Genomic DNA, 20,286 nt, shown 5'->3' with positions numbered 1-20,286 from the left:
ACACCTGAACAGCATACTCAAGATTGCAACAGCACAGACATTTTGACGCAATAATTCAGAGGTGTCTGTTATCAGACACTGTTAAATAAACAGAATATTGCAAGAGTGCTAATGTTTTAAGCATGTTTTTATTTTAAGTTAAAAAAAAAAAAACCTTTGTCTTTGTGTCCTTTATAAAGTTCACATGTCTGCTACCTGGCATTACCTTTTGTGACACACACAGCCCGGCCCAACAAGGTCTCGTCTATGGCAGATCCGGCCCCCGTAACAAATGAGTTCGACGCCCCTGGTGTAAACGATGTTGCGAACCCTTTGGAGATGTCAGGCTGTGAGTCTAAGCTTTCCCCTTTTCCCATCCAGTCTCTGGAACCTTTTCGCCATGGCCGAGCCAGAAAGGCCGATGAAGCGCATTTTGGTGACCGGCGGCTCCGGGCTGGTGGGGAAAGCCATAGGCAAGCTGGTAGCAGAAGGCGGGGCCGGGCGACCTGATGAGGTGTGGATCTTCTTGTCCTCCAAAGACGGTGATTTAACGTGAGTTCTCGCCTGCTAGGGGCTTGAGCCTGAGTGTACAATGCTGCCACATGGGGAGTGAGGCTGTTGGCCCATCAAAGAGTATTGTCCGCTCTGGGCGGCCGCCGCTCTCCGGGATCTCAAGCAGAGAGGAGCCCTTCCAGCCTGTGCTTTCTGAAGAACTTAAAGTGGAGATTAGATTAGATAGAGAAATTAGATAAGCATATGGAGCAGAGGTCCATCAGTGGCTATTAGCCACAAGGTATAGATAGGGACTCTGGGGAAGTGATGCTCTGTCTTCTTGGTGTTTGGGGGGGGGCAACAGTGGGAGGGCTCCTAGTGTCCTGGTCCCACTGCTGGACCTCCTGAACCTGGTATTTCTGGCCGCTGTGTGACACAGAGTGTTGGACTGGATGGGCCTTTGGCCTGATCCAACACTGGCTTCTCTTACGTTCTTATAAGAGGGAATTGGATAAGCATATGGAGCAGAGGTCCATCAGTGGCTATTAGTCACAAGGTATAGATAGGGACTCTGGGGCAAGTGATGCTCTGTCTTCTTGGTGCTTGGGGGGGGCAACAATGCGGGGGCCTCTAGTGTCCTGGCCCCACCACTGGACCTCCTGGGGGCACCTGGAATTTTTGGCCACTGTGTGAGACAGAGTGTTGGACTGGATGGGCCTTTGGCCTGATCCAACATTGGCGTCTCTTATGTTCTTATGAGATGCCGAGGGTTGAACATGGGATGTTTTTGGACACAAAGGATTTCCTCTGCCACTGAGCCACGGCTTGGGAAGCTCTGGTGGCGTTTGCAAGTGGGAACAGCTCTGGAGAGGCCCACCTGGGTGGTATTTTGCGGTGAGATTGTGGAGGGGGCGCCCTCCCTAGCCTCACACCTGCTCTTTGTCATATCTGGTGACCAACGCTCCCTCTAAGCTGTGGAGTCTTGTGAGCAAGAATTCTGCTTGGTGAGCTACTGGCGTTAAAGTTGTGAGCGAGCGATTTGGCTCCTGCATAACTTAGTTTGCTCTGGAGCAATGCTCCCTCTAAGCTGTGGTGCCTTGTGAGCAAGAATTCTGCTTGGTGAGCTACGGGCATTTAAGTTGTGAGCGAGCGATTTGGCCCCTGCATAAATTAGTTTGCTCTGGAGCAATGCTCCCTCTAAGCTGTGGTGCCTTGTGAGCAAGAATTCTGCTTGGTGAGCTACGGGCATTTAAGTTGTGAGCGAGCGATTTGGCCCCTGCATAAATTAGTTTGCTCTGGAGCAATGCTCCCTCTAAGCTGGGTGCCTTGTGAGCAAAAATTCTACTTTGTTACTGGGATTAAAGTTGTGATTGAGCAATTTGGCTCCTGCATAAATTAGTTTGCTCTGGAGCCTTCCTTCTTGAGCTGAGACAAACGTGTGAGCCGGAGGCTATAGAACTGTGAGCTGGCTCACACTAACTCAGCTTAGAGGGAACCCTGCTGATCACCCTCCAGTCTTGTCGATGTTGATATATCCCCCATCATGCTCCTGTGCAGCTGAAGCGGTGGTGGGGTGGGTAGGTGCACGTTGCCCCCGGGGGAATGTCAGTCCCTCTTCACCTTTGCTGTTTCTTCCCTTCAGGGATGCGGGACAGACCAAAGCCATCTTTGAGAGGCTCCAACCCACCCACGTCATTCACCTGGCGGCCATGGTGGGCGGTCTCTTCCGGAACATCAAATACAACCTGGATTTCTGGGTAAGGGCTGTGGGGCTCACAAAACTCAGCCTGGGCACTTGGCAAGTTTGGTGTAGTGGTTAAATGTGCGGACTCCAATCTGGGAGAACCGGGTTTGATTCCCCACTCCTCCACTTGCAGCTGCTGGATGACCTTGGGCAAGCCACAGTTCTGTCAGAGCTGTTCTCTCAAGGGCAGTTCTGGAAAGAGCTCTCTCAGCCCCACCTACCTCACAGGGTGTCTGTTGTGGGGAGGGGAAGGGAAAGGAGTTTTGTCAGCCGCTCTGAGACACCTTTGGGTAGTGAAGGGCGGGGTAAAAATCCAATCTCTTCTCTTCATCTTCTTCTCTAATTGGGCAGTTGCCAGCCTTTGGGAGTATGACTGAAAGTTCTTGCCATTGAATTGTGTGCGCAGCAGAGAGACTTTCTGGGGAATGCTGGCAGCAAACAACCTCCCATGGCCATGGAAGCAGGGAACTGCAATGTTAGGAATTGTTAGGAAAGAGACAAAAAATTAAAACAAGGGTTGGCATAAAACCCTTACGAAAGTCTGTGCTGCCTTTGCTTTCGTGACATGGTTGCATGCTGCTGCGGTGGTTCCTGGTTTGTTCAATTACAGAATATGGCAACTAAAACAGTGCTTTTGTGGCTGGTTGCAACTTCTTGTGGCAGAGAGTTCCACGGTGTGTTGTGTGACGATTTCCCTGCGTTCGGTTGCTCTGTTAAACCCGGTCAGCTGATCAGCTTCATGGTGTAAGCTGAATTCTTGCAGTCTGAAAGAGGACGAGGAGCAAGAAGGCCGAGGGGCAGATCTCTAAAGCTGCGGGGGGGGGGATTGTGCTCCCCTCTCCCCGGTTCAGAGCAGCTTTGGGGAACGGCCTCCCCCAGCCCATCTAGTTCCTCTCCTGGCATTACCTTTGCACCTTTCATTGCCTGAGGAGATCGGTGGTTCCTGGATCCGGGCGAGAAGGACTGCCACGCCTTGCATGTTCCTCTTCTCTTTCTTTGTTTCTCCCGGATGCAAAAGCCGTTTGAGGACACACAAACACACACACACACACCACACGTTCAGGTTGTGCCGCCGTGGCAGAAGGCTTGTTTGCGAGCCACGTGGCGCTGTAATCTGCAGCCCGGACGTCATCCCTGACCCAGAGGTCAAGAGAGGAAACGGCAGTTCCAGGCGTTCCCTGCTCCACCTGAACTGCCGCTCCCGGGAGGCTGTAGGGATTTGAGCAGGCCGGTACTTGCACATCTGCTTAGCTCGCTTCCAGGCCTGAGGCTGGCTGCCTGTCTCACGGTGCGTGTCCACAGGGAGAGGGGCTGCTGGCCGCAGCAAGGGGCCTGACGGTCTCGTGCTTCTCTGGCACAACCTTTGTGGGTGCTGTGCTGTTCCCAGCTGTGCTTAGTGCAAACTGGTGGTATCCGAAGAAGTGAGCAGTGACTCGGGAAAGCGCCTACAAAGCCACGTATTTTGTTAGTCTTTTTGAGAGCCAGTTTGGTGTAGTGGTTAAGTGCGCGGACTCTAATCCGGGAAAACTGGGTTTGATTCCCCACTCCTCCACTTGCACCTGGCTAGACGACCTTGGGCAAGCCATGGTTCTGATAAGAGCTGTTCTTGAAAAAGAGCCGTTTCTGTCAAGAGCTCTCTCAGCCCCACCTACCTCACAGGGTGTCTGTTGTGGGGAGGGGAAGGGGAAGGAGATTGTGAGCCGCTCTGAGACTCCTTCAGGTAGTGAAGGGCGGGGTATAAATCCAATCTCTTCTTCTTCTTCTTGTATGAATCCAGTCTCTTCTCTCTTCTTTTCTTCTTTAAGGTGCTCCTAGACTCTTGCTCTTTTCTACTGGTCGTACCTTTGACATGGTGCTCTTTGATGGTCTGACCACCTTTTGGGGAGCAGCTTAGGGCCAAATGAGATGTGTGAAGTCTGGGTTCTGTGGAATGGCTCTCCCCCAAGCCGTTTTCTTGCACCAGAATAGTGCTGGGGGTGGGTGGGGAGTAGTTCCCCATTTTTGGTCTTCCATGAGCACAGAATCCATGGTACAGCCTCATTATGAATACTGCGTACAGTTCTGGTCACCGTTATTACAATTAAAAACATTTAAAATCAGTCAACATATTTCGACATTATTAAGTGCTCTCGATGTTCAAATTAAATTACCATAAAGATGGCGTATTAATGCTGTTATATCCACTCAGTGCCATCTGTTCCGCTTAGCGCTATCGATCTTTCTTCCAGGGCCAGGTGATGATGGTACAGTAGTGGCGGCTCCTACTCAAACGCCCTGTGGAACTGTGCGAGGTCACAGTTCTCTGCCTTCTTGTTGGCCCTCCAGAGGAACTGGTTGGCCACTGTGTGAGATGGGATGTTGGACTAGATGGGCCCTCACTGGTCTGATCCAGCAGGGCTCCACTTACGTTCTTATGAAGACCTCAGTCTCTCTGCCCTGTTGTTGGCCCTCCAGAGGAACTGGTTGGCCACTGTGTGAGATGGGATGTTGGACTAGATGGGCCCTCACTGGTCTGATCCAGCAGGGCTCCACTTACGTTCTTATGAAGACCTCAGTCTCTCTGCCCTGTTGTTGGCCCTGCATAGGAGCTGGTTAGCCACTGTGTGAGAAGAGATGCTGGACTAGATGGACCCTCACTGGTCTGACCCAGCAGGGCTCTCCTGATGTTCTACTCAGGGGAAGGCCTCGTCCTCTCTGCCCTGTTGTTGGCCCTCCAGAGGAACTGTTTGGCCCCTGTGTGAGACAGGAGGCTGGACTGGATGGACCCTCACTGGTCCGATCCAGCAGGGCTCTTCTGATGTTCTTCTTAGGGGAAGGCATGGACCTCTGTGCCCTGTTGTTGGCCCTCCAGAGGAACCGGTTGGCCACTGAGTGAGACAGGATGCTGGACTAGGTGGACCCCCACTGCTCTGACACAGCAGGGCTCTTCTGAGGTTCTTAAGTGTGACAGTTTATGTAACTTCGATCTCTCTGTTCTTGCCCAGAGGAATAACGTCCACATTAATGACAATGTCCTGCATACGGCATATGAGTTTGGCGTTCAGAAAGTGGTCTCCTGCCTCTCTACTTGCATATTCCCAGACAAGACCACCTACCCTATCGACGAAACCATGGTAAGGGCCGCTGTATCCATCCCTTGCTGTGCTTGTGATGGGGGTGGGGTTCCCTTCCCCCCCTCTTTATATGTTTTTATAAAGTGCCTCAAAATCAGTGAGTCAAGCAGGCTGTAAGATATAAATATCTTCCAGAAAACCTCATATCGCATCTAAATTTCTAGCAGAGAGCAAGAGCGAGGAAGAGACTATGTGTATGTGTGCAGAAATTAGCATATTCAAACATTTTTTACAGCGTGGTATCTTTTTTGGAGTGGCCACAGTGGCTCAGTGGTTAAGACACTGATCTGCAGACCGGAAGGTCGGTAGTTTAGCAGTTCGAGACCCGAGTGCCACGTGACGCTCCTATCTCTGGCCCCAGCTTCTGCCAGCCTAGCAGTTCGAAAGCAAGAAATTGCAGGTAGATAAAGAGGTACCGCTTCGGTGGGAAGGGAACAGCGTTCTGTGTGCCTCGGCGTTTAGGGGAGCAGTGGCACAGTGGATATATCCCACTGTCTTAACATCTGAACTGTGTTAGTTCAAGCCCCGCGCTGGTGTGAGCAGCCAGCCTGTTGTCCCCAGCTCATCGTCTACCCAGCGATTCGAAAGCTTCGGCGAGTAGATAAAATGGGAACCACTCCTTAGAGAGGGTGGGCACGCCAATCTCCCTTGTGGGAGGGTGTTAGCTGACGGTCGGACATCCTGGTCGAGGCTTGGAAGGCGAAATAGCTTCTCAGCTACGAAAAGAATCCCTGCAATGGATGTTCCGGCCAGGCGGTGGCAGTGTGGCGATTGACATACGGATCCTGAAGCCTGGCCAGCAAGCAGCCGTGCGGAAAACGCCGGATCCAAGCCAGAAGACGTCTACACCGGGCAGTGACGGCGTGTGCAATTAAAAAATGAATACATGTTGTCTTCCCTATCCCTTACAAACATTGTTAGTCCCTTGTCTATATATGGAGTAACTGTACATCGCTTTGAGCCCACTGGGGAAAGCGATTAATAAATGGAAAGTATTATTATTAGTCATGCCGGCCACATGACCAAGGAAAAGTCTTCGGACAGCGCTGGCCCTTCGGCTTGGAAACGGAGATGAGCACCGCCCCCTAAGAACACAAGAGAAGCCAATGTTGGATCAGGCCAAAGGCCCATCCAGTCCAACACTCTGTGTCACACAGTGGCCAAAAAGACCAGGGGCCATCAGGAGGTCCAGCAGTGGACCCCTAGAGTCGGATTCGACTGGCCTTCGAGCAGAGGGAAACCTTTTACCCTTACCTATCTTGTTTGTGACACAGAGTCTGACTGTACACATGTCTCTCATAGAATGTGCACCATCCAATCTTCTATAGATCCCTCACCCATCTGGTCCACATTCAGGTCTGGACGAAAGGAAGGGCGCTCGTGCTTGGTAAACACGCAGGGTATTTGGCCCTTCGTGGCCAAAGTGTGGCACCAAGCGAAGCTGGATTCTGCATGCCAGAGGAGATTCTGATAGGTGCAGCAGAGCAGGATTTTCTTCCCAGCTATTCTTCTTTCTCGCTGTTGGGGGTTTGGGGAATTTGGTCTCTTCTTCTGGATGGTCCAGGCTCAGATCTCAGAAAGAGTATCGGCCCTGGTTAGTACATGGATGGGAGACCACCAAGGAAGTCCAGAGTCCGTGTGCGGAGAGGGAGGCCATGGAAACCATCTTCGAACATCTCTTGCCTTGGAAACCCTCTGGGGTCGTCATAAGTTGGCTGCAACGTGATGGCATTTTACACCATCTCTTCTACCCTCCCAGGTTTCTATACCCTCTCGGTTTGATGTGGTCTCGGGCAGGGAGTTTTTATGGCCTTCCCACCCGCTCGAACATATGAAGATGCGTTCTAGAGTCCAATTGTTGGCCTCTCTATCCCAGGCCTGTCTCCTCTGACTGACTGTGACTCTCTGAGGTCCCAGAGAGCCAGTTTGGTGTAGTGGTTCAGTGCACGGACTCTAATCTGGGAGAACCGGGTTTGATTCCCCACTCCTCCACTTGCACCTGGCTGGATGACCTTGGGCAAGCCACAGTTCTGATAAGAGCTGTCCTTGAAAAAGGGTCATTTCTGTCAGAGCTCTCTCAGCCCCACCTGCCTCACAGGGGGTCTGTTGTGGGGAGGGGAAGGGAAAGGCGTTTGTAAGCCGCTCTGAGACTTCTTTGGGTAGTGAAGGGTGGGGTATAAATCCAATCTCTTCTTCTTCTTGAAAAAGAGCAGTTTCTGTCAGACCTCTCTCAGCCCCACTTGCCTTACAGGGTGTCTGTTGTGGGGAGGGGAAGGGAAAGGAGTTTGTGAGCCGCTCTGAGACACCTTTGGGTAGTGAAGGGCGAGGTATAAATCCAATCTCTTATCTTCTTCTTCTTCTTCTTCAGAGAGAGAAAGGCCTTTCACCAAAGTTGCTTGCTGGAATCCTTAAAATGCACATACCAGGGACCAATGCTCCCTCTAAGCTGTGGAGTCTTGTGAGCAAAAGTTCTACTTTGTGTGGCATTAAAGCCGTGAGCAAGCAATTCGGCTACTGCATAAATTAGTTTGCTCTGGTGCTCTCCTTCCTGAGCTAAGACAAAAATGCGTGAGCCAGAGGCGAAGAAGAAGAAGAAGAAGAAGAGGAAGAAGAAGAAGAAGAGGAAGAAGAAGAAGAGGAGGAGGAGGAGGAGGAGGAGAAGAAGAAGACTTCAGTACCCAAAGGTGTCTCAGAGCGGCTAACAAACTCTTTTCCCTTCCCCTCCCCACAACAGACACCATGGGAGGTGGGTGGGGCTGAGAGAGCTCTTGACAGAAACAGCTCTTTTTCAAGGACAGCTCTTATCAGAACTACGGCTTGCCCAAGGTGATCCTGCAGGTGCAGTTGGAGGAGTGGGGAATCAAACCCGGTTCTCCCAGATTAGAGACCGCGCACTTAACCACTACACCAAACTGGCTCTCAAACTACACCAAACCGCACACTTAACCACTACACCAAAGACTGTGAGCTAGCTCACGCTAACTCAGCTTGGAGGGAACAGTGCCAGGGACCAAACTCTGATTCTGCGATATTTCTTACTCCCTTATTTAAAATGATTCTTCCAGATCCACAATGGGCCCCCCCACGACTCCAATTTTGGATATTCTTATGCGAAGAGGATGATAGACGTCCAAAACAGGTGAGCTCTTCTCTCCCGCTTCTTGCCTTGAAAACAATCACGCCGAAGCCTTCCTCAGTCCAAAGATTGGTTCACTTACAAAGAGCTTTCGTAGAAGCTGACTTGTTTCCAGGGTCTGCGTGGTTGGGTTTGTGTGATCTTGGATGGGTGTTTCGAGAGATGTGGTCTGTGGATTTTCAGAATAAATTAAATACTGTAAGAGCTATATACAGGGCTTTTAAAAGACAAAATAAATAAAGAGGTGCCGGAACTCTACCTGTGTACTGAAAACTCAGAGCGGCCTTTCCCGACAGTGTCATCGATGCAACGAACATGAAGTTGAGCCAAGTTCAGAGGACGGCAAAAGACCGGAGGGCCTGGCGTGATCTGGTCCATGGGGTCGCAAAGAGTCGGACTCGACTGTGCGACTGAACAACAACAACAACAACTGAAAACTTATGAACTTTTAAACATTTTAAAAAGAATTTTGTCAAAGAGGTTCCGGAACTTTGTTCCGGCATGTCCCCCCAGGAAAAAAAGCCCTGGCTATTCATAAGGAGCAGCCTGAATACCCCTGACTAACTTGAGCTTGTCAGATTTCAGAAGCTTAAAACAAGAAAAACACCGTGTACAAAAATACAATACTAGAAAAATAACTGATTTAATAGGAAAAGTGGACATGTTTGTTATAAGGATGGAGATTGGTTCCAGAAAATGATTTATACAAGGAACTGTTAAAGCAGTTCTTGAGAAAGAAGGCCGGAAATGGCTTATACATCCAGGGGGCTGTCGGATCGCTTCTCCGGTAGCGGCGGGATTCTTGGATTGCTTCTCTTGCAGTAACAAGTTCTGGAAGAAGAATATTTTGGATTATTTCCTTGCAGTAGCAGGACATATAGAAAAGAGAATCCCCGCACTGTTTAATTCCAGTGATAATTGACTTCCACTCATGTATGAATCTTGTGGTGCTTCAGATCTTTCATATGGGATGTGATATGTATTATGACCTTATTTTGAATATTATTACGATAATTATACTTATACAATATATCATAAATTCTTTAATATCCTATTAAATTAGTTGTTTTTTTCTAGTATTGTATTTCTGTACACGATGTTTTTCTTGTTTTGGGGGTCTGTTCCACTTCCTGCTTTTGTTTATAGATCTCAGAAGCTAAGCAGAACTGGACCTGGTTAGTACTCGGATGGGGAGACCACCAAGGAAGCCCAGGGTTCCTAGGCGGAGGCAGGCAAGGGCAAACCGGCTCTGAACGTCTCTTGCCTAGGATGCTCTCTGGATGGGGTTGTCATGAGTCAGTGGTGGCTTACTGGCACATTCTTCTTCTCAACATCCTAAGAGCCCCAGCCTAGCCTGAACTTGATTGTCAGAGCTTGGCAGCTAAGCAGGGTCGGTCCAGGCTAGAACTTGGATGAGAGACCCCCGGATAAGTCCAGGGTTGCTAGGCAGAGGCAGGCATGATACGTTGGCTATGACTTGACAGCAATTTAGAAGAGAAGAAGAAGAGATTGCATTTATACTCCGCCCTTCACTACCCAAAGGAGTCTCAGAGCGGCTGACAATCTCCTTCCCCTTCCCCTCCCCACAACGGACACCCTGTGGTGTGAGAGCCAGTTTGGTGTAGTGATTAAGCACGCAGACTCTAATCTGGGAGAACCGGGTTTGATTCCCCACTCCTCCGCTCGCAGCTGCTGGGTGACCTTGGACAAGCCGTAGTTCTGTCAGAGCTGTCCTTGAAAAAGAGCAGTTTCTGTCAAGAGCTCTCTCAGCCTCCCACCTACCTCACAGGGTGTCTGTTGTGGGGAAGGGGAGGGAAAGGAGTTTGTAAGCCGCTCTGAGACTCCTCCTCCTCCTCCTCCTCTAGCTCTTTCAAGAACTGTCCTTGAGAGAACTTGTGACTGACCCAAGATCACACCCGCAGCTGCATGTGGAGGAGGAGTGGGGAATCAAACCTGGTTCTCCCAGATTAGAGTCCACGCTCCTAACCACTACACCAACGTGCAATCTGACAGCACATTATTATTATTATTATTCATGAGGAGACGTTCAAATTAGCCTCATTTAGGGATGGGCAAGGACTTTACCGTGAAGGTTCAGGACGGACAAAAGTAATGGCCACAGGCCTAGCTGGCTTTAGAAGGGGTTTAAACAGATTCATGGAGCATAGATCTATCAGTGGCTACTGGCCATGGTGACTGAGCGGAACCTCCACGTTCAGAGGCAGTTAGCCTCTCAATCCCAGAGCCAGGAGGAAACATCAGGGGAAGGCCTCGGCCTCTCTGCCCTGTTGTTGGCCCTCCAGAGGAACTGGCTGGCCACTGAGTGAGACGGGATGTTGGACTAGGTGGACCCTCCCTGGTCTGATCCAGCAGGGGTCTTCTTACGTTCCAGTGGATAGGTGCTCCAGGTTCCGACCACTGGGCAGAGCAGAACTCAGTTCTAGTCTGCACACGACAACTGCCAGTTGCTTCCTGGTCTGCTTTCTCTCTCCCCCCCCCCCCCGGCCCCTTTTTCCCCTTTTGCCCAGTATGGGTGTTGCTTCACGGCTGTCATCCCCACCAATGTCTTCGGGCCTCACGACAACTTCAACATCGAGGACGGGCACGTCCTGCCGGGCCTCATCCACAAAGCGTACTTGGCAAAAAGTGAGTGTGGCGAAGAGGCGTCTGCATCGTTGCCGGAAGAGAGAGACGAGAGGGAGTAAATACTTCTGGGGATCACAAACCTGGCTGCATGCTCAGTTTTAGGGATCCCATTCCTTACTTTTAGATGTGAAGGGTTAATTGGATTATGCAGTGTAGAGCACAGGTCCCTAACCTTTTTGAACCTCTGGACACCTTTAGAATTCTAACATAGTGTGGTGGGTGCAGCCAAAAAATGGCTGGCACATAATGGCTGCCGAAGGAGGCGGAGCCAGCCACAAAATGCCGAAGCAACACTTTTAAAAATCTGCACAGGCAATCTCATCTCCAGTGGCCAATCAGAAGCCTTGCTAGGCAAATGCTCCACCCGGCCCTACCCACTTTTTAAGAACGCTTGGTGAGTGTGCCAGGAAATGTGTTGGTGGGCGCCTTGTTGGTGAGTGCCTGGTGCAGAGGCTGTGCAGATTTTACATGCCCCTCCAAGAAATACCAGGACTGGGACGCAGGGGCGGGAAATTATCAAGCCACCTCTCTGAAACATCCTAGCCCAGTGATGGCGAATCTTTTAGAGACCGAGTGCCCAAACTGCGACCCAAAACCCACTTATTCATCGCAAAGTGCCAACACGGCAATTTAACCTGAATACTGAGGTTTTTCTTTAGAAAAAACAACAAGATGATCCAAACAAAGTAAGGAAAGCAATCTCAAATGCTTTCATTTACTTAAAATTATTTGGCAGAGAATTCGACACTTTAATGACGGGCTGGGCCTGGCTGGGGCGATGGCACGCGTGCCCACAGAGAGGGCTCTGAGTGCCACCCCCGGCTCTTCCCTTTCCCCCGATTGTGTTTGTCAATTTCCCACTATTTTGACCTGCAGCATCCCCCGATTTCCCCCGCGTCTTCTCAATCCTTGTTTTTTGAGATCGAGAAGACGTGGAAGAAATCAGGGGATGCTGCGGGTCAAAATGCGGCCGTGCGGCAAGTAGTGGGAAGTTGACGAATGCAATCGGGGGAAAGGGAAGAGCAGGGGCGGCGCAGCCGCTTGTGGGAAATCGGTCAAACTGTTCCCCAAATGCCCCAAAGCAGTTGGTGGACGCCTGGGTGGTCCAGCTATTTCTTGTGCCCCTTGCCCAAACTAGAGCGTGGCATGATGGGACTTCAGTGCTTGGCGCAATGTTGCCACAAAAGGCACTCCACTCGGGTCTCGTGTTAGAATCGAGTTCAGTATCTGACGAAGGGCGCCTTGACTCACAAAAGCGTACACCCCCAAAATCTTGTCGGTCTCTAAAATGCTGCTGGATTCGAAACTCGCTCTTCTACCGCAGACCAACTGGGCTACCCTCGGAAACTTCGGCCTCACGTATGGGCTGTGCTTTGCGTGAGGAGCTGCAGTTCGTGAAAACACGAAGAGTCTGGGTCAAAGAGGTCATTTGCTGCTTGCAGAATAGTGGGAGAAGAGCTGGCTGTTTTCTGACAGTCTCTCTGTTGTCCTACAGAAAACGGCACGCCCTTGACGGTCTGGGGGACAGGAAAGCCCCGGAGGCAGTTCATATACTCTCTGGTAAGCTTTAGTAAAAACAACAGATTTATTAAACTACAGCACCACCAAAGAGACGGAGAAGAAACAAAAATGCACCAGCAAAGTACATTGTCGATGGATTTAGAAGAAGAGGAGATTGGATTTATACCCTGCCCTTCGCTACCTGAAGGAGTCTTAGAGCAGCTTACGAACGCCTTTACCACCTCCTCCCCACAACAGACACCGTGTGAGGTAGGTGGGGCTGAGAGAGCTCTCTTGAGAACTGCCCTTGAGAGAACAGCTCTGAAAGAACTTGTGACTGACCCAAGGTCACACCAGCGGCTGCATGTGGAGGAGTGGGGAATCAAACCCGTTTCTCCCAAATTACAGTCTGCGCTCCTAACCACTACACCAAACTTGCTGTAATTTACCCATTACATCCTGTCCAACTGAGCATAAAAACAAGAATATCAACATTGAGCGATCCTAATTCTATTACTAACTCTGTGGTAAGCTGGAGAGCCAGTGTGGCATAGTGGTTAGAGCCTCAGACTAGGACTGGAGAGGTCTGGCTTCGAATCCCTCCCAAGCCTTGAAACTCACTGGGTGTCCCTGGGCTCGACATTCCTTTTCCCCGACCAGCCAACCTCACAGAGCTGATGTGAGGATCAAAGGAAAGAGGGGGGGAACCAATCTACACCACCCCCTCAGCTCATTTATACCCCGCTTGTCTCACCAATGGGAACCCAGTGGGCCTTGCACAGCTCTCCTCTCCTCCTTTTTATCCTCACAACCCTGTGAGGTAGGTTAGGCTGTGAGTGTGTGACTGGCCCAGGGTCACCCAGCAGACTTCCATGGCACTGCGGAGATTTGAATTTGGGTCTCCCAAATGCTAGTCTGACATTCTGACCACCACACCGGCCCTAGTCAGCTGCTGCCAGAGAGCCAGTTTGGTGTAGTGCACAGCTCTGTATTGGCTACATGGCTTTTCTCTCTGCACTGAGATCTTCATCCCCACCTGGAAAAAATTGCCCCATGAACCACAAAATCCTCCATGGAAATTTTCCCGTTTCATATCCCATGATACGAAGGGAGAAGAAGGTTTTCAGAGAGCTGGCAAAGTTTTGGCAACAAGTAGGAAGATCTGGGGGCAGAGAGGGAATGGCAACAAGGGATCTGCAGAGAGTGAAGGACGGGGTATAAATCCAATCGCTTCTTCTTATCCAGAGCGGACGCGTAATGGGCTTGAGAGCCGTTTCTGTGTAGCCCACTTGCTAGTTTACTGGCCTGCGTGAGCTGTTGGCCTAGGCCAGGGGTCTCCAACCTTTGTTGAGCCTGTGGGCACCTTTGGAATTCTGACTCTGGGCAGTGGGCACGTCCACAAAATGGCTGCCACGGGAGGCGGAGCCAAGCACAAAATGGCCACGGCAGGAGGCGGAGCCGTGCACGCACACAGAAATGCAGAGAAAGCTCAAGTGCAGAATTCCAGAGGTACCCACAGGGTCCTGCTTATGTATTTACACAAATGAATAAATAATGTTGGGGACCCCTGTATTAAAGGTGTGGAGGCAGGCCCATAGCTACAGTGGAGCTCTGCCTCCGTTTCTTAAAGGCCCAGCCCCACAAGAATTTCTCCTGTAAATGCTTTTTTCAATCATTTTAAAACATTTTTTGAAGGTGTGCGCTCCTTTAAGCAGAGTGGGGTGCTGTAGGGCCAGTTTGGTGTAGTGGTTAGGAGCGTAGACTCTAGTCTGGGAGAACTGGGTTTGAGTCCCCACTCCTCCATGTGCGGCTGCTGGTGTGACCTTGGGTCAGTTACAAGTTCTCTCAGACCTGTTCTCTCAAGGGGAGTCCTCGAGAGAGCTCTCTCAGCCCCACCTGCCTCACAGGGTGTCTGTTGCGGGGAGGGGAAAGGAAAGGCATTTGTAAGCCACTCTGAAATGACTTTGGGTAGTGAAGGGTGGGGTAGAAATCCAATCTCTTCTTCTTTCTCACACAGGGGCCAGCCAGTTCCTCCGGAGGGCCAGCAACAGGGCAGAGAGGCCGAGGCCTTCCCCTGATAAGAACACCAGAAGAGCCCTGCTGGGTCAGACCAGTGAGGGTCCATCTAGTCCAGCATCCTGTCTCACAGATCGGCCAGCCAGTTCCTCTGCACGGCCAAGAACAGGGCGTAGAGGGCCGAGGCCTTCTCCTGAGAAGAACCTCAGAAGAGCCCTGCTGGATCAGATCAGGGAGGGTCTATCCAGTCCAGCATCCCGTCTCACACAGGGGCCAGCCAGTTCCTCTGGAGGGCCGACAACAGGGCAGAGAGGCCGAGGCCTTCCCCTGAGAAGAACCTCAGAAGAGCCCTGCTGGGTCAGACCAGTGAGGGTCCCTCTGGTCCAGCCTCCCGTCTCACACAGGGGCCAACCAGTTCTTCTGGAGGGCCAGCAACAGGGCAGAGAGGCCGAAGCCTTCCCCTGAGAAGAACCTCAGAAGAGCCCTGCTGAGTCAGACCAGGGAGGGTCCCTCTAGTCCAGCCTCCCGTCTCACACAGGGGCCAACCAGTTCCTCTGGAGGGCCAGCAACAGGGCAGAGAGGCCGAGGCCTTCCCCTGAGAAGAACATCAGAAGAGCCCTGATGGATCAGACCAGTGAGGGTCCATCTAGCCCAGCATCCTGTCTCACAACGCGGCCAACCAGTTCCTCTGGAGGGTCAACAACAGGGCAGAGAGGCTGAGGCCTTCCCCTGGTGTTGCCTCCTGGGTCTGTGATTCAGCGGTTTACTGCATGCCAAGGTGCCAGAAGTATAGGGGGTGGAGAGGGGGCAGGAGTTGAACCCACAGCAGGGAACATGCTTGCTTTTCCGCTTGCTTAGCAAAATTTAGCTGTGGTGCTTCCGTTCGTTTAGTTGGAGAAGAGGATGAAGTCTCTATACGGGAAGCAGCGGAGTGCATTGTGGGAGCCATGAACTTCAAAGGAGAGCTCCACGTATCCTTGCAAATAATTTTTGAGGTGCAACGGAGCAGGCCTGTTTGGTCCGACAGATCTGCCAGTGCCCCTTGGGTTGTGCCAGTTCTTGAAGGGTGCTATTCCACTTCCTTCCACTAGGTTCTGCTGCCCCCACTGTCCTGTTGGGGTCTTCCTCAATGTTCCCTCTAAGCTGTGGAGTCCTGTGAGCAAAAATTCTACCTTGCAAGCTCCTGGCATTAAAGTTGTGAGCGGCCAACTTGGCTACTGCTTACATTAGTTTGGTCTGGAGCCATCTTTCCTGAGCTGACTCAAAAATCTGTGAGCCGGAGGCTAAAAAATGGTGAGCTAGCTCACACTAACTCAGCTTAGAGGGAACACTTGTCTTCCTGCTAGGAGGTACAGACACCTGACACCCTTTCTCAGACTGGGGCCCTGCCTCTGGTCACCTGCTACCCAGCAGCTGCTTACCACAGGGACCAAATTCCTATTTTGGGGGGCCCCTGGAGAATTGACAACAGGTGCCTTGACTGCTTGCCTTCCCCCTTTCTGCCCTCTTAAAGTAGCGTGGTCTAAGGCGGTTGGGGAACCATGTGGTCCAGAGAACAGGACCAGCTTGAAAGAGTAAAATCTTTATTAAAAAGGGGGAATGTTACAAGCCCACTGTCAGCACAGCCGCAACCAGAAGAACAAAGAAAAGTCGGTGCGACACGCATCCTTCTTTCCCTGGCTCTAAAAATATACCCCCATCACCTCAGGCTCCTTGCAGCCAGCAGGCCAGGCCATGTGGCCAAGATGGCCGCCCTGGCCTGCAGTTTAGAGCTCAGCAGCCTGTCCTCTTCCAAGGACCAGTACCAAGAGTCCGTCCCTCCTGGGAGCAAGCAGGGTCCACCCATTTTACACCACCCTCTCCACCAACTGTTCCCTCTAAGCCGTGGAGTCTTGTGAGCAAACATTCTACTCGGTGAGCGACCGGCATTAAAGTTGTGAGGGAGCGATTTGGCTGCTGCATCAATTGGTTTGCTCTGGAGCCCTCCTTCCTGAGCTGAGACAAAAATGTGTGAGCTGGAGGCTAAAAAACTGTGAGCTGGCTCAGACTGACTCAGCTTAGAGGGAACACTGCTCTCCCCCCCTTTTGAGCTGGTCAGGACCCTGGGACACACAGATGCATTCTGGGAAACCTCCAGGAATCCCCTGGAATTTCCTAACCCCAAATACCTCAGTAACCTTGCAAGCCAAGTCATTTGCATAACGATGGCTAGTAATTGACCTCGCTTCCTGCCCTGCCCAATGGTGTCCTGAGACACCCATCGCTCAGGGAGCTTTTGCTAGTCATATTTCTTATACATTAATCCTGGGGGTACCCCACGTCCACAAGAGCTCCTCAGGACCCTGTTTTCCCTCCAGGTTTCAGCCAGGATCGGCGTTTTCCTTTAACTGTTGCCCTCTTCCCAGTTTGACACAACCAAGTCGGACGGGCAGTTCAAGAAGACGGCGAGCAACGCCAAACTGAAGAAATACTTGCCGGACTTCCAGTTCACCCCGTTCCCTCAAGGTGAGAATCACGACGGCCTCCTCCGCTGCCACTTCATGGGGAGCGGGATTTCTCTTCATTATATTATTATTACTGTTCACTTCATTTTGGTGTCGTGGTTAAGTGTGCGGACTCTAATCTGGGAGAACCTGGTTTGATGCCCCACTCCTCCACTTGCACCCGCTGGATGACCTTCGGCAAGCTGTAGTTCTGATAAGAGCTGTTCTTGGAAAAGAGGGGTTTCTGTCAGAGCTCTCTCAGCCCCACCCACCTCACAGGGTGCCTGTTGTGGGGAGGGGGAGGGAAAGGAGTCTGTGAGCCGCTCTGAGACTCCTGCGGGTTGTGAAGGGTGGGGTACAAATCCAATCTCTTCTTCCAGTTTGGTGTCGTGGTTAAGTGCGCAGACTCTGATCTGGGAGAACCGGGTTTGATTCCCCACTCCCCCACATGCAGCTGCTGGTGTGACCTTGGGTCAGTCACAAGTTCTCTCAGTAAGAACATAAGAACATAAGAACATAAGAGACGCCAATGTTGGATCAGGCCAAAGGCCCATCCAGTCCAACACTCTGTGTCACACAGTGATCAGGCCAACCAGTGCCATCAGGAGGTCCACCAGTGGGGCCAGGACACTAGGAGCCCTCCCACTGTTTACCCCCCCAAGCACCAAGATGTCAGAGCATCACTTGCCCCAGAGTCCCTATCTATGCTTTCTGGCTAATAGCCACTGATGGACCTCTGCTCCATATGCTTATCTGATTCCCTCCTGAAGCCGTCCATGCTTGTAGCCGCCACCACTTCCTGTGGCAGTGAATTCCATGTGTTAATCACTCTTTGGGTGAAGAAGGACTTCCTCTTATCCGTTCTAACCCGACCGCTCAGCAATTTCATGGAGTGCCCACGAGTTCTTGTATTGTGAGAAAGGGAGAAAAGTACCTCTTTCTCTACCTGTTCTTTCCCATGCATAATCTTATAAACCTCAATCATGTCACCCCTCAGTCATCGTTTCTTCTTCTTCTATCTATCTCACCTTCCTCCCCGTTGGGGACCCAAAGTCGATGACATAATTTCCCTCCATTTTACCCTCACAACAGCCCTGCGAGGTGGGTTGGGCTGAGGGTGTGTGAGTGGGCCGAAGTCCCCCGGCAAGGTTCTGTGGCACAATTGGGGATTCGAACCTGGGTCTCCCAGGTCCTAGTCCGACACTCCCAACTGCTACGCCAAGCGGCCTCTTTAGACTTTCTGATCAGCAACGAGCAGGAAGGGTGATTTCAGCCCCTTCCTCCTCCGCCTCTCCGCGGGTACAGATTTCTTGGCTTCTGGGGAAACATCTGCCGGCAGATTCTCCTGCAACTATGTAGGGTCCAACCCATGGCAGATCTTTCCAGAAGCTCTCTGAGCGCCAAAAGGAATGATTCTGGGGTCTCAGAGATCTGTGGGTGCCAGTCTCCGGTTTGAACCAGGACTTAAGACTTCTCTGGCTCATTTAAAGTGTTAATTATCTCAGTACCTGTTAGGAGTAAGCAATCCCCGGTTTTAACTAGCTTCGCAAATGGTCTTTACACTGTAATGAGGAAAAACTACAAACATCATTCACCAAGGTAGGTCATAAGAATGTAGGAAGAGTCCTGCTGGATCAGAGCAGTGGACCATCTAGTCCAGCATCCTATCATGCAGCGGCCAGCCAGTTCCTCTGGAGGGCCAACAACAGGGTAGAGAGGCCAAGGCCTTCCCCTGAGAAGAACAGAAGAGCCCTGCTGGATCAGACCAGGGAGGATCCATCTAGTCCAGCATCCTGTCTCACTTAGCGGCCAGCCAGTTCCTCTGGAGGGTCAACAACAGGGCATAGGGGCTGAGGCCTTCCCCTGAGAAGAACCTCAGAAGAGCCCTGCTGGATCGGACCAGTGAGGGTCCCTCTAGTCCAGCCTCCCGTCTCACACAGGGGCCAGCCAGTTCCTCTGGAGGGCCAACAACAGGGCACAGAGGCCGAGGCCTTCCCCTGAGAAGAACATCAGAAGAGCCCTGCTGGATCAGACCAGTGAGGGTCCATCTAGTCCATTTTCCTGTCTCACCCAGTGGCCAACCAGTTCCTCTGGAGGGCCAACAACAAGGCAAAGAGGCCAAGGCCTTCCCCTGATGTTGCCTCGTGGCTCTAGGATTCAGGGGGTTTCTGCCTCTGGATGTGGAGGTTAGTCACCGTGGCTAGTAGGCATTGATAGACTCATCGTCTATGAATCTGTCTAATCCCCTTTCAAAAGCTTGACCTTCCCTACATCCCATGGTAGTGAATTCCATATTTGGGAGGAGGGGGCAGGTGGGGAAGGAATAGAAGAACTGATCGTTTTAAGTTCCCTCCCTTTTGCTGCACTAAGTCTGTTCTTCTTCTCCCTTTCCCTTCCGCAGCCGTGAAGGAGACGTGCGACTGGTTCTGCGCCAATTACGACACCGCCAGGAAGTGAGGAAGGGGGTCGGTGGGGTCAGGACCAAGGGCCGCCACCGCTGCTGTCCTCATTCTGTCGGCAAACTCAGGGGTTTCCTTTGCTGCATCAAAGAATTTGAATAAATATGGGCATTGGGGGGGGGATTTGGAAGGGTGTTTGAGGTGGTAGGTGTTTGAGAAACAGAGCAAACTTCTCTTTGGGGGGGTCAGTCCTTTGCCGCACTGTGCTCTCAGAGGTGGTGGTGAGGGCTGAATCAAACACAATCAGTCTTCGAGCTTCTCCCCCCTCCCCAAATTTGTAGCCGGCCCAGAAGTCACAACTCCTGTCCCTTAGCACAATGTCAATGTCGTCGTCTTTTTGGGAGAGCGTCGCTAGCTTGGCTTCCTGTTGGAGCTTGGCTTCCCGTTTGGTGTTGTGGTGAAGTGCGTGGACTCCAGTCAGGGAGAACCGGGTTTGATTCCCCACTCCTCCACTTGCACCTGCTGGATGACCTTGGGCAAGCCGTAGCTCTGATAAGAGCTGTCCTTGAAAAAAGCCGTTTCTGCCAAGAGCTCTCTCAGCCCCACCTACCTCACAGGGTGTCTGTTGTGGGGAGGGGAAGGGAAAGGAGTTTGTGAGCCACTCTGAGACTCCTCTGGGTAGTGAAGGGTGGGGTTCTAAACCCAATCTCCTCCTCTTCTTCTACATCCGAAATTGCCCTCCAGGTTTAGAAAAGAGACCATTCCCCAGAGAGGAACT

The 20,286-nt window shown here is 51.5% G+C and overlaps 1 protein-coding gene across 1 annotated transcript; it reads left to right on the top strand.

Annotated features, from left to right (window-relative positions):
* Window positions 1–364: 364 nt before the first annotated feature.
* TSTA3 (tissue specific transplantation antigen P35B) lies at window positions 365–20,005 on the top strand. Its single transcript, XM_015422745.1, has 10 exons — window positions 365–531; window positions 2,114–2,228; window positions 5,200–5,328; window positions 8,394–8,467; window positions 9,811–9,816; window positions 10,983–11,110; window positions 12,606–12,752; window positions 15,518–15,597; window positions 17,032–17,131; window positions 19,511–20,005. The coding sequence occupies exons 1-10, from the start codon at window positions 380–382 to the stop codon at window positions 19,564–19,566; spliced, it is 987 nt and encodes a 328-aa protein (XP_015278231.1). The 5' UTR covers window positions 365–379; the 3' UTR covers window positions 19,567–20,005.
* The last annotated feature ends 281 nt before the right edge of the window (window positions 20,006–20,286 follow it).

This window comes from Gekko japonicus, unplaced genomic scaffold (genome assembly GCF_001447785.1).
Source record: "Gekko japonicus isolate JY-2015 unplaced genomic scaffold, Gekko_japonicus_V1.1 scaffold3073, whole genome shotgun sequence".
Taxonomy (NCBI): domain Eukaryota; kingdom Metazoa; phylum Chordata; class Lepidosauria; order Squamata; family Gekkonidae; genus Gekko; species Gekko japonicus.
The sequence above is the reverse complement of the archived record's forward strand: the minus strand, read 5'-3'. Positions and strand labels throughout refer to the sequence as shown.